Genomic DNA, 18,793 nt, shown 5'->3' with positions numbered 1-18,793 from the left:
AAAAAACTAACGATATATACAGTAGAAGCGTATGCTATGGGAAACAATAATTCTCCCATCATGTTAATCTCCTGTATACAGTACCAAATTCCCGTATGTGTTTCTATTATTTCTTGAATAAAATTCTTCAAGTTTCTGAATGTAGTTTTTGACAAAGAAAATTTTATGTTCAATTCTTTTAAATTTTCTTCCATGATAAAAAAAGCAATCCAGAAATGAATAACGATGAGAAAAATATTAGCAAATGTGTATATGCAACTAAGAGTTATATATACAGCACAGCATATAGATGACAAATCTTCTCCGTTCTTTCTTAAAGCGGGAAAAAGAGATAAACTGAAAAAAATATTAATGGCTAACATGACAAAATATAACAGAACAAGTATTAACAATGATATTAAATCGATCGTTTTTTTCATCCTACATCTTCCAAAATAGTAATCTTCTTTAAAGTATAGGTGCAATTTATTTCTTTTGACAATACTAAATATGAATGCGCAAACAGTATACAGGAGAAGATAAAGGTATCTTACTGCATGTGTTCCTTCTCCATACATGTTGATCCATCCAGAACAAGGAAAGCCATTAATGAGAATTTCTAGGAGACGTTGAATAACTATAATCCAAGAAAATATTTCTACGGCACCGCAGTATAATGTGTATAGTTTGTTACATAAAATAACTCTGTAGCTTTGGTGGCCAACATACTTAACACACTGGCAATCTGGAATAATGTTCAAACCAAACACCTTACAAACCATGCGAATTGGATTAATGAGACAAACGTGACATATTTTATGATCGTGACAAAGCATGGTAATTTAAATAATAAATATGAATATTCGCCGAAAGTTTACCTGGACTATTTTTAATCTAAAATCTGTAATTCTCACAGATTCCTCATTGGAATGAAAATCTCTGTCCCTTGCGGAAATTTTAACTGTAGTGTGGCCTTAAGCTGATTGAGTCCAATCTGCCCAATCGGGTGAAAACCGACTTCAATTAAATAAAGCGAAGCAATAATATTGTCACATCAAATTTATGAATGAAGAAACCAATTTGAGAATATGGATACCACTAAATTATACTCATAATAAGTAAACATAACGTAAATATTTATTGTACATAATAAATTTTTCCAATGCTTAGTGCCCAATCGGGTGAAAACAAACTTCAATTATCTAAAGCGAAGCAATAATATTGTCACATCAAATTTAAGAATGAAGAAAACAATTTGAGAATGTGGATATCACTAATTTATACTCATAATAAGTAAATATAACGTAAATATTTACTGCACTTAATTAATTTTTACAATACTTACTATGATCCAGTACATAAATTAAATAATTACGTAGATATTTTTATTATATAATAGGGTATTATAAACGGAATATTATAGTAGAATGCTAAATAAGTAAATCATAAAGCATAAATTTGTAGAGGAGAAGGTGGTATTATGGAACCCCAATTACATTTTAGTGAATTGTAAACAAGTTATCATAACTACACCCACATTTTTTGTTTGAAAAGTACTGGTAACTAGTAAACTAAATGTTCCTAATTGGATTTTTCGCTAGTTTAATTATAAGTATGGTTTTTGAAGGCTTTTGTACAAAAAGTCCGAAAGTAGGCTTAGAGAAAATCGGGTGGTAATATGGAACCTTACTGTATATTTTCNAAAAAGTTACAACGAAATAATAAAAAATTCAATATAAATATAAATTATTCTTCATCAAATCAATCAGTAATTGAATCGAATTACATAAAATTTCGGTATTCCATCGTATTTTATCACATTTTTCCGTGCATCAAAGTTCATATAAAAGGAAAGATTCCCTGTACATGACACTACATGCGTGTCAATACATTTTTATCCTTGTAAACCGAGAGGAATCAAAATTTTTTCTCTTCTATCTTGAAGATCATCGAACTTAGGCAATCGATTCACGAGAATGATTGCATGGCAAAAATGATGTATGAAAAAGGTGATTGAATAATCATAAATCAAAACTGGTATATTTTAAATTTTTTTTCATTATGTAGCCTTTATTAAGAAACATAATTTGAATAATATAAGCAAATTTTCATTTTCAGTTTCTTCCATTTGGCAATTCAAACAGAAAGATGTTATTATGTTAATAAAACAATATATTGTATACGACTCATATGTATTATTTATTATAGTTCCTCCTTAGTCTACTGTATTGTATTAATTTGTATACGTATACCTATATTATAAAACATAATAATTTTTTAAAACCTTATTATTTTAAAAATCTTGGCCTGCCAAATCATCAGAAACATGTGAATTAGAAGTCCCAGTTGTGTACAGAATATTAAAAACAGTTCTTTCGAACTGAATTTTTGTTATACTTCAATAAAATTTGTATATATCAGTAATTGTAAATTTGATATAATCATTTTCGCATTAGAAGATAAATAAAAGGTCTAAATTTACGCTTTTGTCTTCTACCTATGTCTTAATATAAAAAGTTTTATACGTTTTTTGAAGTTAGCGAATATTCCTTAAAATATATTCAAATTCGTTTCATAACAAAACTCTGATAATAGTCATCAAAGATCCAACTATTTATTCAAACCTTTGACATATATTTACTATATTAAATGATAATGTTGAATATGAATAAACACATGATAAATGAAAAAACAAAATTACTTAATTACCATAAAAGCTTGATTTGGGTCATTTCTGATCATTTCTCGTGAATTTTCCCTATGGATTATTTCAAAAATTACGTTTTACAATTTCAATTATTAAAAATCCTTTTATTTATTTATAATATTAAGTTAAATCAGTTAGAAATGTTTGTAACAGCCTGCTAGGTTACAGGAAGTGATGCACAGGATTGTTAGGAGAACTATTCCACTTGTTTTCTACTCTTGGTAAAGGTTTGCATTTTATCTTCGCCGTTATAAATCGATCCCTAGTTTTAGAAAATCTTTTCAGACTTAAAAATTCGATTTATACACTGGCATAAGCGCAACTTTAAGCTAGTGGAATTGGGCCTTTGCCCTTTCTGTCGCTTTTCGGTGAATATACAACAATCATTTAATATTCAGTAATCATAAATGTTTTTATTTAACCTAACTTTATACATATTTTTTATACATTCGTTTTTAAAATTCGTAATATAATATAGACTCGTATTTCTACGGCTTGGAAGAATAAAGGCCAATGTCATATGCATTTGTCTTTGACCTTAATCCTTATTCGTCCAAGACAGATTTATGAATTAACTTCCATGTGGTTCTGTGAGGTAACTGTCACTCTGAAGGAATATGAATTGTTCCTATCAGTTACCATTGATTCAAAAAATCCTAAAATTAACAATAAGTCAACTTATTTTTACAAAAATTAAGTAAAAATAAGACAAATCCTATTCCATCTAACTGTAGTCCTTCGATTTGTCTGTAGATCATTTCTCCCGAGCTGCAAGAGATCAGCTTTAAAAATGAATTTATGAAACTTTAAATTATTTATTTAGTCATCGTTCAAGTGTAAAATTTGAAGGCGATTAACAGCTTGACTTTATTCGTAATTTTAAAATAACAGATTAAAATGTTATTTTAATGTTGATTTTCGTTATTTACTAGAATTTGTTTCGTATATTTTCCCGTAAAGCGCCTCCCTAGAACAGTAGGCTGCCTGTCACCTATCTGAAGTTTTTGAATTATGATTTTATTTAATTAATTAATTTATTTTTCAAAATCCTTTTCCGAATCTTGTGCATAGGCTGCATACAATTTTTTTTTCTAAACTCTTTCCGACCTATGGGTACTAAGAGAGCTGAACTCAATTTCGTAAATTATAATAGAAAATTTATAGTAATAGTCTAGTAAATTTGTAGTATGGCAAAATCGTAAAGCAAATGATCAAATATATTTTGATAGTAGTATAATTAATTTATTGAATAATTCCAATTTAATAGATTTTAACAGGAAAAATATTAAATGTGTTTTAGTCTGTTTGTCTATTGATTTATATCTGATTGTATAAAAAATATTAATATGAAATTGAACATTTTTTCATAATATGAGAGATTATTTAAAGTGAGTAAAGCACGTACAGTACAGTAGCATTATTAATTGATGTATTTTTTTCGATTATAGAATTTACAAAGTTATTTTCTTTATGGAGTTTTGTAGTTTGGTTTTTCCATTTTAAAAAGAAAAAACAAGGAAACGGCATTTTGTATATATGTTCGTGTATATGCCTGTAATTTGCTTCATATCTCAGAATGCCATAAGCATTAATTAATTAAATTTGCCTATGGATTTTACAACATTGAAATTTTCAATTTATTTTGTGCCTTTTGTCGGGTTTACTTTAATAAAAATTTATAGTACAATTGTTTTCAGTACAATTGTACTTCCTTTTCCTAGTTTTCTTATCAACCAGATGTCGTTATTTTGAGACTTTAGTAATTAAGACTGTCACTGTGTTTTGTTTTTATAGATTAATCTTCGTATTTAGTAAAGTTTTTAAAAACATTTTTAGTTAATTTAAGTGTTATTAAACATAGTTTAACCGTAGGTAAGTAATCATTCGTAAAAGTGACGAACGAAATACGGCGGGTATCTCTACTCGAACTGCTGAAACTTGAACACAAATTCTGGAAGAAAGTCGCTCGGTACTCGACCGAACAAACAAGAGCCCCTAGAATACATTTTCGATTAATAAAATATTTTTATTTTGTCATCCATAAAAATTTTTATGATAAAAATAAAAAGACGTTGCTGATATTTCTGACCAAGATCCACAAGAAAGCTCAGAAGATGATGATACTTTGTAAAAAGAAAACGCCCTCTCCTTTAAGTACGAGGTAAATTAATATTAGTGCGTAATATAGTACTTTTAATTGTGATTGATTGATTTAATAAACATGTTTCTCTTATTGACGGAAAAGAATAGTATATATTGTTAATTTCTAGAACGTAAACACATGTTTTATATTAGTCCTTTGTTTCTTATGGCACGGATTCGCATAATACGACACTTTTTCGGAACGTAACTACCGTTTTACACGAGGGATACGCGTAGTTGTATATATTTTTTTCATATATCAGGTCTAATATTTTTTTTAAACATACAAATGAAGTCGAATATAGGGGAGACCGGGGCAACTTCGGCATGCGGGGCAAGTTTGTCAAGCGCTTTTTTTAAAAANATTCTTTATTGTATTAAAAAATTTCTCCTTGTGTATTTAACCAATCAAACGATATACATATATATATATATATATAAAACCAAATACAGATATATATATATATATGACTTTGTTATAATAAAAAATTTCAGTCGTAAGATATCGAAATTCTTCAGAAGTAAAAAATGTTTCAGATATGTGTAGACTTGTGGATAGTAGAAAATGTTTTATTTGACAGTTCTTCGTTTCTTCTATATATGATAATACTTTTTGCTGTTGGTGTCATTTGTATTATTGCATTTTATTTTTATTTGAAATATAGTCGTCGCTTACTTAGACGTCTACCAGGGAATCCACTTCACCCTTTATTAGAAATTATTTCTGTTTTATACATATACTTCGAAAATAAATACCTCGAGAGAAATGTCTGTAAGTTGATTATAATTAAATTTTATACGTATTTGTAATTTTATCTAATTTTTATAGTTGATATTAATTTAGAATATAAAAAAAAAATGTTAACACTTTTATGGAGAAGGTGTACAGGTAGTGAGGACGTATATTTATTGGAAACTCCACAATTAGGTTATGACTGTACCGGTTACAAAACAACGCACAAAGAACAACTTGCCACTACAAATACAGCATAACAAGTCAATATTAATGTTAATTTTTTTTATTTTTATGGTAAGAGGGATTTATATGCTTTCATGCAGTGGTGCTTAAACTACCATCCACGGACTATACCCGAATATATTTGACTTGAATGATAGAAATAGAGCTATTTTTGGTATGCATAAAATATATATTTATATCCCGCCAAATTGGCTCACCACTTCTTTAATGAGTAATTTAAAAACTTCAAATGCACCGATAATTGAATGGCATAAATAATTTTAAAATAAAATTAACTTAAAATTTATTTACTATTTAAAACATAATAATTTCTATAACGTTTAAAATAGAAAAGGAAAAAAATATTTATTTTAAAAAATTTACATAAATATGTTGCAGTGCAGTTCCGCATAAAAGGATTTTAAATCAAAAATAGTTACATTTTATTCTCTAAATTGCACACATCAAAGATTGCAGACATGTTAAAATGTACATAATCTTTAGAACACTATTAGTCAAATTTTATTTTTAAAATAACAATAAAGTGGCTTTAAATATTTTAAAACTAACCTTATTTCTACTTAATTATCAATAGTATGTCAAAAATAAAATTTAATTGATTTTAATATACTAAAAAGTAAAAATATGATTATATAAAATACATACAATTATATTTTATTATTTTTTCTATTATAAATTATTTCTATTTTATAAAAGAAAGTGGTATGTAATATTACTGTATAATCTGTATTATCTTCAGTTCTATCAGTTATTTTAATGTGTTTATTGCAATTATGATGTAATTATTTTAATTTCTCTAACATTTATAATTAAATATATCTTTTAAATTTGTTTTAGGGCATCTTCAATTATTAAGTGGTTGTGCTCAAATTTATTTAAAAGAAGGATTGTTTCGAACATGTGTAGGAGGGTGTCCACTTGTAGTTATATACAAAGCGGAATATTTAGAAGTATGAGATATATAATTTTCAACAATAGAATTATTTACTTAAAGATATGTTACTAGTATCTCTCTTTTAGATTCTCATGAGCAATAATACAAATAACTACAAGGAAACAGGATATAAATTTCTTAACACTTGGTTGAAGGATAGCTTACTGATAAGGTATGAATTTTAAAAATTTAAATTTCGTTATTTCTTCTTGATGCATTGTTTAATTATTCTAGTTCCGGATCGAAATGGAAAGCAAGAAGGAAACTTCTTACTCGTTCGTTTCACTTTAAAATTTTAGAAGAGTTTTTTCCTATTTTTAATGACCACTGTTCAATCATGTTGGAAATAATGAAACAATCAGCTGACAAAGAATGGGTTGATATCGTACCTATTATTACTAAATGCATTCTTGATATTAACTGTGGTTAGTTCATAAAATAATTTGCTTTTTATATTATATTCAGTATTTTAATGGTTATTTTATTTATTTATTTTACAGAAACAGTAATGGGAACTAAACTAAATTCACAAACTCAGCAAGATAGAGGTTATAGAAAAAATTTGGAAAAGTATGTTATTTATTTCTTATTCCATTGTAGAATTGAGTAATTAACATAAAATAATAGACTCTTCATAAGAGAAATGCTTTGTGTCCACTCTACATCCATATTACTGTACTCGTATATGCGTATAAAATGAATATATTCACTATTTTATATGCTTAATAATCTTAGTCGAATGAAACATATTATGCTAATTAATTTTTTAAGGAAATAAATACAGTAGACTCTTGCTATAATCCGGCATACAGTCCGTTGTAATCGCCTATGCGATTCCGTTTCCATGAAAATGTCAGTCATGTCACATTTGTTTCCTGTTCACTCGGATTTCATTTTTGTGTACACTATTGCATGTCAGAGAGCCGTATTATTTGCTTACCTGTCTTCTAATGATGGACACTAACTTTATAAAAAATAGTTAACTATTTTTTATAAAGTTAGTGTCCATCATTAAAAGGAAAGTGCCTCATGAGAGGACTTTTATGTGAAACAGACCTCTACTTAGTTATTAGACACATGAAGAAAATCTCTTTAAAAATTAAGACGTGTCTATTGTTCTTAATGAAATACTGTACCTGTAAATTATGCCAAGGCAATATTTCAGTGAATTAAAAGTAAAAGTAGTTAGAGTAATTGTAACTGAATATGCAGTTAACTAGTAGTTTAATTACTAAATATGGACAGTAATTTATTGTAACTAGTACATTACTTAACTATATTGAGAATAGTTAACTAAGTTAGTTTAATTACAACAGTAGTTAACTGGCCATTTCTACTGCTTTCAAACAAAATCGATACCAAAGGACAGGTAATACCCTCCGTTGCCTTTATGTCTACATACTCTCAGTAATCCGGGATTCATGCTAATCCGACACATCTTTGTACAAGGAATTGCCGGATTACCGAGAGTTTGTTGTAGTTTAGCACTGTATATTTCGAAAGAGTTATAAAACTTCAATAAGTTATCTATAAAACATTATATTGTACTTATATACGTATTCTAAAGAGATAAATATCTTATATTTGTAATAACATATTTATCTATAAAAAATTATGATCCAATGAGAATATGAAAACTCTTCGTTAAATCAATAAAAATGAAATATAAAAGAAACAAATCAAAAAATATATATTTTCACATGTCTTTACTATATCTTATAAATTAATATTTTTTACGTTCTTATTCAAATAACTGTAAATATCATAATCTTCACGAAAAGGAATATAGTACATTCCTTTCCAGAAAATTACAATATATTCAAAATAATGATAAACAATAAGTTAAAATGTAAATCAAACGGCCAAGCGTATAATCGAGAATTCTAAGACATTGGTCTACTGTTCTGAACAAACTGGATTCGAATAGAGTACCTTCTCTTTCCATTCTATATCCTATTGCAGGTTTAATCGATCCTAAGATAAACATGTCAGAGAGACCCGTTTAATGCTCACAGAACAAGTAAAGTTCAATAAATAAATAAATAAAATCCAGCAAAGAGTTGTTTAACTTTTTCGGCAACATTTAAAATTGCGTTTGGAACTTCTGTTATAATAATTTATTTAAAATCTTTTTATATTTTTAATTATCATAAAATTGCAAAACGCTTAATTTTGAGGGTAGGAATGAGATTTATAAGAAAAAGAATTGTAAATGCTAATAACGAGTAAAATCGTCATCAAGTCCGACCCTACTCGAGACATCACACGCGACCTCCTCTATCTCCCCACCCCTTCGACCTTTAACCACCAAAATTTAACAGCATCAATTCTCCTAATAAACAAACCTCCCTTCAAAATTTTAGAAATTTTAATCAAGAAGCACGGGAGTTATTAAGCTTCAAAGTGGGTGAACAAAATCGTGCCCCTTCCAAACACTAACATCTATACATACAGATTTAACAAAGAACAAATTTTGCATTTGTCGACGTTTTAAGGTTTCCTGAGTCTAAAAGTATAAAAACCATGGGGAATCATTTTTAACAGATTGCCATACTTTCCCTCTGTTATATATAACAGAGCCGGAAAAATAAAATGAGTAAATTTATATAATTATTGTTTAAATTTATCATTTTTGTTGAATATTACTTATAAATTAAGAATAATTTGGAAATAAATTATTCTTAATTTAGAAATAATTTTTAAAAATACAGTTATCGTACATATGTTAATTTCATCTTACTTTTGTCTAATTTATTTTATGTTTTTCTTTACTTTTAAATTCAAAATAAACAGAATAATAAAAAATAAATTCATAAACTAATTTTTCAGAGTTGCAGAATTGTTTCTATGTAGATTATTCAAACCCTGGTTATGGATCGATTTCGTTTTTTTCTGCACGTCTATTGGCAAACAGTTTCTACGTCACGTCGAAGGTCTTAATACATTCTCAGAACAAGTAAGAGTAATTTATATATAAGACAATACGTGCTAATAGGAAAGGTGAATAAATTCAATTACATTCATTGACAAAAAAAAGAAGGTACCCACCAAAGAGTCTATTCTTTGGTGGGTAATAATGTAGCAACGGAAAATTTACTATGGAACAACAGTACAATTTAAACAAACTTTTAATACCTTGTTTGGAAACATGTTACAATATGGTCAGGCACGGAGGCACAGAGAAACCGTATGCTATCCTTCAAAGCAAACACACAACACAAATTTCTTACAGATGCTGCAACTGCCATTCCAGATCCCTCACACTCGTAGATGGGCAGAACCTGATTCTATAATGCTCGATGCGCGACAAATGTTACAAAATGACGGTGACATTTCTAGGAAAACCAAACTATCTTCAGCCGAGCACTTGGAAAATTGCTGTTTGCAACCTCGCCATGAAAGACAACACATAATAGCGCAGGTTTTTTTTTGAATCTACCATTGTACCGTCAATATCCATCGTACCAATGCTAGGGTGACCGACTGTCATATAAAATGACTTACTATCACATCAGTAACTAAAACTACGAGTAATTAAGCACATCAGCAGTGAGAACAGTATGTCACTCAATAATAAAACCGGGATTGAAACGCTTACCAATGGTCTTCCATTCACTAACATAGTGCTCGTCCGTTCCCAAGCAGAACTGAAATTTGTACTTAAAAACGATACTCTGCCAATCTGCAGCTGTCCGTGCTTTCTGTTATAGCATCACTACAAACAAAGCTGAAAATGCTGGGGTGTTAATGGTCGGACGCTTAGCGGTCGCCCTGCATGCAAATTTGCTTTTCTATAGTATGCCATTTGGTAAGAGAAGAAACAGGGTTCTGTATTAATGTTTCCATCTTCTCTGGATGTTGAATAAGAAACCGTTGCAGCTATTCGTGATTGTATCACGATCAGATACAATCATCTCTTTTGGTAGTCTGTCTGGGACGTCCTGAGTCTGTTCAGCATGCATGTGTGTCCTCACAAATCAGTTAGGTCAGAAAAGCCCAAAGGGTGGGTAATTCGGCGAAACTTTTATCCTGCTTCCCTCAACCCGATTATGCGACCTTTGTCAAACTCTGTCAGCTGCAAGAACGTTGGTCCATATGAGACAGAGGAGACATATTCACCCAATTTTTTTGCATTATCAAATTGTTCCCTTCTTAATGTATTTTTATTTTATACCATATTAAAAAAATTAAAAGCAGAAACGAGTACTGTATATAAGAAATACGCTTATTTTATATATCCAGTCAAAACCCGATAATGAGAAATTTTTCATACTAGTAGCCCGTTTTCCTCAATATTTATACAGATCGAACCCAATGATTAGCTGTGCCTAATCTCTTTAACTGCGTCGTACACTTGTAAGACACAGTCAAAGACTGGCGTTTGAAAGCCTCCAAACATCAGGTATACTAAAAATTCTAAATGCAGTCAGATCTTCTGCGAGCTTTTTCTAAAATACTAGGACAGTTTAAGACACTGCTGGCATTAAATGGCACCTAATGGGAACACCACTAAAATCCATTTATATACCTGTTTGAGACATAACTAGGTTATATGCCGATTTTTTCAGTAATCGGACAATTGTCTAATGAATAAATTTTTTATCAATGAGTGTGAATTGTAGTAAATTTCCAGTTTTCAGTTAAATACTTGAGGAGTATGTGTGGTAACACACAAAAGATGGTAACCCATGAAAGTATATTTTTCCTTACTAATCGATTGCTGTTCCTAACATCCGCCTTTTGTAAATTGATCAGAAATATTAATTTATTATCATATAGAGAAGGCGAATTCAATCAAAGATCTTATAATTTCGATTTTTAAAGTATAAACAATAAAATAATGCTTATTGAATTTTTCCCAAAACTAGATTCATGTGAATTACCACCTTTTACATGTACACTCTTCAATTGTCTTCTTTAGAGTGAATAAAACCAGAATTATCATTAATTATAATCTTATTTACTTACTTTGCAAAACATAACAGACGGTTATTGTTATCAGTTTAGGTGCATTTCAAATTAATTACAATGACCAGAATCTATTGTATAGTGAAGTATTATACTTCAAATATCGAAAATTTAGTACAGTAGAAATACAGTAGATCCCCCTATAACACAGGTTCCTATAGTTCGGATTCCTATATCACGGAGAAAAAATTCCGACAGTATTCGTACAAACATGCTAAAAAAACGTCATAAAACGTCATCGCCGACTCGTGTCGCGACAGGATTGGTCGAATCTAGACCAATAGCGGATATTGTACAAACCGTTGAGTTTAAACGAGCAGCGGCCCTACTAAAAACCATTTATTATTTAACGTCCATAAAAATTATATTTATATTAATGATGTCTACAAAGTTCAGCGAATTTTTCGCAAAAAAATAATTTATCAGGAAGCACGCGAGCGCCATTCGATGACAAGCTCCACGACGAAAACAAGCTTAAGCAATGGCGTAACGGTGCACGCTCGGTAAGTAATCCTACGATTTTCTGTTTATAGCATAGTTTATATGGATTATTCCCAAAAAATTATACGTATTTTGGAAATGTTGAGTCGAATAAGTCTAGAATCGATTAATTTTATGGAAGAAACCTTTCAAACAGCCGTAGTCCGTAAACTGCATACGTGCTGGGCTGTGATTGACTGAACTCGTAGAAAATGGATTCATAAAAACCGAAACGTATCTACTGTGTTATAGGGGGATCGACTGTTTAATAGTGTAATAAGTAAAAGATTCTTAAATACAGTACTTTCAATATTTTTAAGGTTCACTTTTTATTTTTCTTGTGAATAATAATAATAATAATAATAAAATAATAATAATGAGCTCTAATTTTCTTCTTACAGTATACTTAATGTACTTTTTCTTGGCCTTTGTATCCATTAAAAATTATTTTTAGATATTTGTAGAGAAGCAACAAGAATTCTGTAGAAAGAAAGATGAAGAATCAGACCTTAATCTAAATGATAACGTTTATACTGAGATTAGACAAAGAAAAGCCTTCATGGATCTTCTCCTGCATTATTACTTTCGAGAACGCAGCATAACAAAAGAAGACGTTTTGAATGAAATTAATTTTTTCATGTTTGCTGTTAGTCTAATTATATTTTTATTAGTTCATAGAATAAATTGATGTCCTACAAGGTATTCTTCATACACAGGGGCACGATACCACGACTTTTAATCTAAGCTGGACTCTCTATCTTCTTGGTCTTCATCCAGATGTACAGAAAAAATTGCAAGATGAAATTGACTCGGTCTTCGGAGAAGAAAAAGATAGTCCTGTGCAATCGGAACACTTAAAACATTTTAAATATTTGGACTGCGTGATCAAAGAAAGTATACATACATCTGCAGTGTATTTTATACTAAAGCAATCAAAAATATTATTTTTGTTATTTATTTTTAGGAGGTTTTGAGGCTCTATCCAAGTGTACCTTTCATAGCAAGAGATTTGCTTGAAGACACCAAAGTTGGTGAGTTTTTAGACCGTTTTCAAATATAATTAATTAATTTATAATCCGCTTCATATGTTAATAATTATTTGATGTAATAAAACTTTAAAGAAGGAAAATTAATTATTATATTATTCGTTAGTAAATAATTATGAAGATGAACTATATTTTATAAAGAAGAAATGTTAATACAGTATTTCAGTTATTATCTGTAATAATTGTGTCTACCTACTCACCACGGACGCCCGTACATGGGGCACTTGGGGCGCGTGTTCCCCTTTTCGTCTGGGTTGCCCTTTTCCTAATCCCCAAAGGGGCCCAAATTTCGTAATCAACAAACAACAGAAACTTCATGACTTATACTAGCCTATTTTGCAAATATAAAAGAAGCTAATGAACGATATTTGCCCATTGTTCCATGCAACTATTTTCATGGGCAGTGTCTACTCAGCCGTAAAAACAGTTGCATGTTAGTCGTAGGTTCTCTCCTCGCCAACGGGATGATCACGTGGAGTTTTCCGGGTTTCTTCATGTGTGTAATTGCCTAAATAGCCTTGGCATAGACTTGGCGATATCGCCCCCATGTGGCCGATTTTCCATGTTCAGGGGGCGATTAGTAACAATTTGTATTTTGGGGGCGAAAAACAATTTTCTGGGCGATATAGTAAAACATTATATTAATAATAATTAGATATTTTATTCGTTATATCATACAATAATTAAACAAATAACATTATACTAGTCACTAGTCTATTCGATGCAGTACGAATTTAGCGTTAGCCTTGTCCATCGGCATCGGAATTTTGTAGTGAAGGGTGCGATACTACGTAACGGTTTTATTGAAGGGGGCGATACTACGTTGAAGGGGGCGAAGATTCGTTAGATGTTGAGAAACACTGGCATCCTCTCCATATGTGATTTGCCATCGATGAATACATGACGTTTGTTGTCTCATTTTGGCATCAACGTCTAGTCCTTGAATGATGCCAATCAATCATTTTACAAATCGAGGTTTAAGAGTGGACTAACATAAGTATAAAGTTATTTGCATTATATTTGAACAGATTAATGCAGTATATTATTCGTTCATTCATGTTTAATGAAAAGTATTTAAATTCCTTGAAAACAGAAATCATCTATTTGTAACGTATTGTAAACGTTCAGTTTATGCTATTGGTTTTAGATTCAATAATTATGAGATGAAACATTCATGAATATTTGCGTATGGGCAAATTAAATATGGAGTTAAAATATTTAAAAATATCATATTGGCTAAATGTAAATTTATTCGTGACCAAAAACTCAATTATCGTCACTTTGTAAGGTAAAGCATGATTTGACGAGATGCTTTCAGACTTAATACGAATTTTTAATCCATGAGAGCAGCGCACTAAAATTCACTCGATATTTTCGAAACGATTAAATACCGAGAGTTGACTCACCGAGATACAGCACTACTACTGATTCGAATCATTATATCCACTTACTCACCTATTGGCCAAGACTGTAATGGACAGACTGCACAGAGCTGCCAACCTTACGGGATAAAACCTTATCGTATCTGCCCCTTGAAATTATCGTATTTCACTTAAAATTATCGTACAGCAATCTCGATCTGTTACATTAACAGCCTTCATCTGTAGAAATATTAACTAGGTTCTATGTTAAAATCTCTTAAACTTTTTATCTGCGACCCCTTCTAACAACAAAAAATTTTTAGATCCCATTTTACAATGAAGTTTTTACGATTCCCCTTTATAATGTTAATATATGATGCAAAACAAGCATCTAGAATAAACATAATCTAAAATTTACGTTTTTTTTTCATACAATTTAATCATATGAAACATTAACAATTTTTTTTGTACATCAATTTGAGCATTTTATCAGTCGGTCTAAAAGGATAGCAGTTAGCAGGCTCAAAAAGTGCGAAAAAGGGTGCGCCTTATTATCGAGAATATACAGCAATAGCCAATCTAACTTGTAAGTAAAAACTTCCGAAAATTTCGTAGCCTTCTAGCGGAGAAAAAAGAAACGAAATACATAAATGAAAAGGCAATGCGTACAAAATTGGTGATTGAGATTTGGATTTTTTCAATAATTAACGATTGTTTTGGGAATAAGACGAATTTCTGAAATTATCATGTACACCTGAAATAATCATACAAATACGATAATTATCGTACGGATAGCAACTTTGGCCTGCACAAGCAAATACGAGCAATGTTGCCAGGTCTGGTGATTTAACGTCAGATTTGGCGTGGCATCTGTCCAGTATAAATACAAGTACTGTAAAAGCAAGTACTGGATAGTCTAGATCGGTTCAAAATTATCGTATTGGCTGTATCGGCAGAATTCAATATCGTATCATCTCTACCCATTATTAGTAGTGTATTGTACGTAATAAGTTAATGTAATCTAATATAACTTGATTGCTATAACTTAAATTCAGATAAATGTTGAAGGTCTTAAAATAATTTTAATGACTGTATTCTTCATAATTAATTACTGAAATTAAAATTGAAAATTTTGATAAATGCTTTTGAAAGTATATATATTTTTAATTTAATAATTTAAAAGGCTATTCTTGAATACGAAATGTTAGGTGATTAGAATTAAAGTTGGAGTATTCAGAGGATTCTGTAGCTCCAACCAATATGCTGAGTGGCACTAAAATTTGTGTACGTGTTATTGAAAGGATTTGAAAAAAATTTAATTTCAAAATTGCTCGTTACATGGTAAATGGCAGTGCATGCAAAGAAACAGAAAGAAACAGAAACACAGTGAAAAAGCATTTATTCGTTATTCATTCGTTAAAGCATTATGGAAACATACTGGTACTTGCTACACAGATTGATCTTTAAGTCTCTGAATGTTGCAACATTATCATGATAAACCATTTTTCAAATGGTCCCACAGCCATTTAAAGAAAAATGCTCGCTTCAGTAGTGATAGTCATCATAGCTGTAGCTGATAAGAATAACATTCGTTATGTTGTCGGCATTTTTTGCCCGTCTGGACTGCATTCCACGTGATTATGCATATCATATTTCTTTGTGTTGCGGTGTTATTTACCCCGCATTGGAACTAAAATTTTTCTTTGCAAAATCCTTTACAGCATCCTTTGAATAGCGTTTACACAAATTTTGGTGTCAGTCGGCTTATTGGTTGGAGCTACAGAGTTCTCTGAGTAGGACAACTTTAATTACGATTACCCTGTATCTTGTATTGTAAAATATTTGACTGTAATTTTATTTTTATAGTCAAAAATTAAATGAAGTCATAAAAACTATTGATTTAACGTTAGCACGTGAACCTCTTTAATTAAATGAGATAATTTTGATGTGATTTAATTGCAGGCGATCATTTTATTCCGAAGGGAACATTTTGCCTTTTCTTCTTATATCAACTTCATAGAGACCCTAAAGTTTTTCCGAACCCGGAAATATTCGATCCCGATCGATTTTCAGCCGAGAACTGCCGAAAACGGCATCCATTTGCTTATTTGCCATTTTCCGCTGGGCCAAGAAATTGTTTGGGTAAGATAGTTTCTTTGTTATTCATAACAAAACTAAAAACATTTATAGCATTTCTATCGTTGTTAATAGGTCAGAGATACGCCCAGATTGTAATTAAATTAATGCTGATTCAGATATTACGAAAATTCAGTTTAATTTCTCTAGATCCTAGAGATCGAATACCTACAGGAGCAGAATTGCTCCTTCGTCCAAAAGTGCCTTTGAGATTAAAAGTCATTCTGAGACAAAATTAGATTACGATTATGGTTCTATTTTATGAAACTAACATATGATTTCTTTGTGCAATTTCTTTAAAGCCTAACTTAGACATAAACGAAAATATTTCTTTTAAAACTAACTTCTTTATGGTCATTTAGGTATAATGTGAAACAAATGTAGATGTTATTTATATAAATAAAATTTTTTTATATAAAATTTATTTCATTTAATAACAGAAAGAATATTTCTTATGTAAACTATTATGATTTTCCTTTTAAGTTTATATATAAAACTAGCAAATGATCCCGGCGTTGCTCGGGCAAAAAATAACAACAAACATTAACATTATTAGATTCTTTCGTACTTCTAACTCTTCCATTATATTAGAGGAGAAGGTGGTATTATGGAACCCCAATTATATTTTAGTGAATTGTAAACAAGGTATCGTAACTACACCCACATTTTTTGTGCGAAAAGTACTGGTAACTATTAAACTAAATGTTAATAATTGGATTTTTCGCTAGTGTAACTATAAGTATGGTTTTTGAAGGCTTTTGTACAAAAAGTCCGAAAGTAGGCTTAGAGAAAATCGGGTGGTAATATGGAACCTTACTGTATATTTTCAAAAAAATGCTTTAATGTAGCCAAAAACAAATAGGAAAGGACAAAAAATGTTAAATAATTACAAAATTATTTACTCCAATGTATTTTATCGCAAAAATGCTTTTATAATAGAAAAATATGACCTCCATCAACAATATATATTCCAGCAGCTCTTTTTCGATATTCTCGGGAAGAATTGGCTTTCTACCTAGTGTCTTTTTCACAAATTGCTCTGGAGGAATGTCTGCTTGCAAATAGAAAGTTCGGAGGAGTTGAGTTCCATATTACCGTAAAAGCACCAATGGGGTCCGTATTTTACGCATCGCCATCTCGAATTAACTTGTCTGTCGAGACCGAAATTTAAAAAACTTGAACATCGCGCAGATTAATATGTACCCCTAAGTCTCTGGAATGGAATACATGCACTAGTGAACCTACAACTACACGATTTATATTTTTAAAATAATTAAATTCACTCAGCATTCAAAACTTGCGAATTTTGAAAAAAACAAATTTGCTGATTAAATGCGGACAACCGTTTAACTGAAGTAAAACGGGTTTTCTCCTTGCTATGGATGTCTGCCTAGTTCAGTTCAGCCACATTCCGCTACAGTACGCCTTTATTAACAGTTCGAAATGGGGTGGTTCCATAATACCCGCAGTGTTCCATAATACCACCTTCTTCTCTATAGTATAGTATTTGATTTATATAACATGAATGTTACCTCTAAGAAACGGTTCCATTCACAGCCGAATATCAAATGATAATCTGCCAACGAATCATATTTCGCGAGAAAAACGGACCAAATATTTAAACTCGGCACTCTCGAAAACCATTTAAATCGTATTTTGTGCTTCCGGTAACTTCGTATTATGTAATTTTTCCTATTCGAATACCGCTGGTCCAATAGAAAAAAGAGAGTCAAAAATAGACTTCGTGTGACTTGTTTAAACTTTAAAAAATGTTGTAAAAATGCGAGAATAATTGCTTTAATGTGATCCCATAATAGTGAAACCAGGTTGAAAAAGTAAAACTCAGCAAAAACATGTAAGTAAAATAACTTTTGAAAGTTGTGGCATAAACATAGTGGAAGCAGATTTGACAGTAAAATTCAACATGTGAACAAAGTGCACATTACACAGACTACAGCTACAGGAAATTTATAATGAAGCATTGTTGCCATAATAATAAATAGGAAAAATAAACGTTAGCACAGAAAAAGACTTCGAGCTCTACCTGTGCCTTAAAATCGT

General features: G+C 30.5%; 1 protein-coding gene across 1 annotated transcript; it reads left to right on the top strand.

The window, feature by feature from the left end:
* The first annotated feature begins 225 nt into the window (after positions 1–225).
* LOC111622186 (cytochrome P450 4V2-like) lies at positions 226–17,075 on the top strand. Its single transcript, XM_023364532.1, has 11 exons — positions 226–382; positions 6,645–6,757; positions 6,828–6,913; positions 6,976–7,166; positions 7,242–7,311; positions 9,571–9,697; positions 12,644–12,835; positions 12,906–13,079; positions 13,154–13,220; positions 16,559–16,738; positions 16,808–17,075. The coding sequence occupies exons 1-11, from the start codon at positions 226–228 to the stop codon at positions 16,969–16,971; spliced, it is 1,521 nt and encodes a 506-aa protein (XP_023220300.1). The 3' UTR covers positions 16,972–17,075.
* Positions 17,076–18,793: the final 1,718 nt, after the last annotated feature.

This window comes from Centruroides sculpturatus, unplaced genomic scaffold, assembly GCF_000671375.1.
Source record: "Centruroides sculpturatus isolate CEXI.00-Female unplaced genomic scaffold, Cexi_2.0 scaffold311, whole genome shotgun sequence".
NCBI classification, from domain to species: domain Eukaryota; kingdom Metazoa; phylum Arthropoda; class Arachnida; order Scorpiones; family Buthidae; genus Centruroides; species Centruroides sculpturatus.
This window is presented reverse-complemented; position numbering and strand designations above follow the sequence as displayed.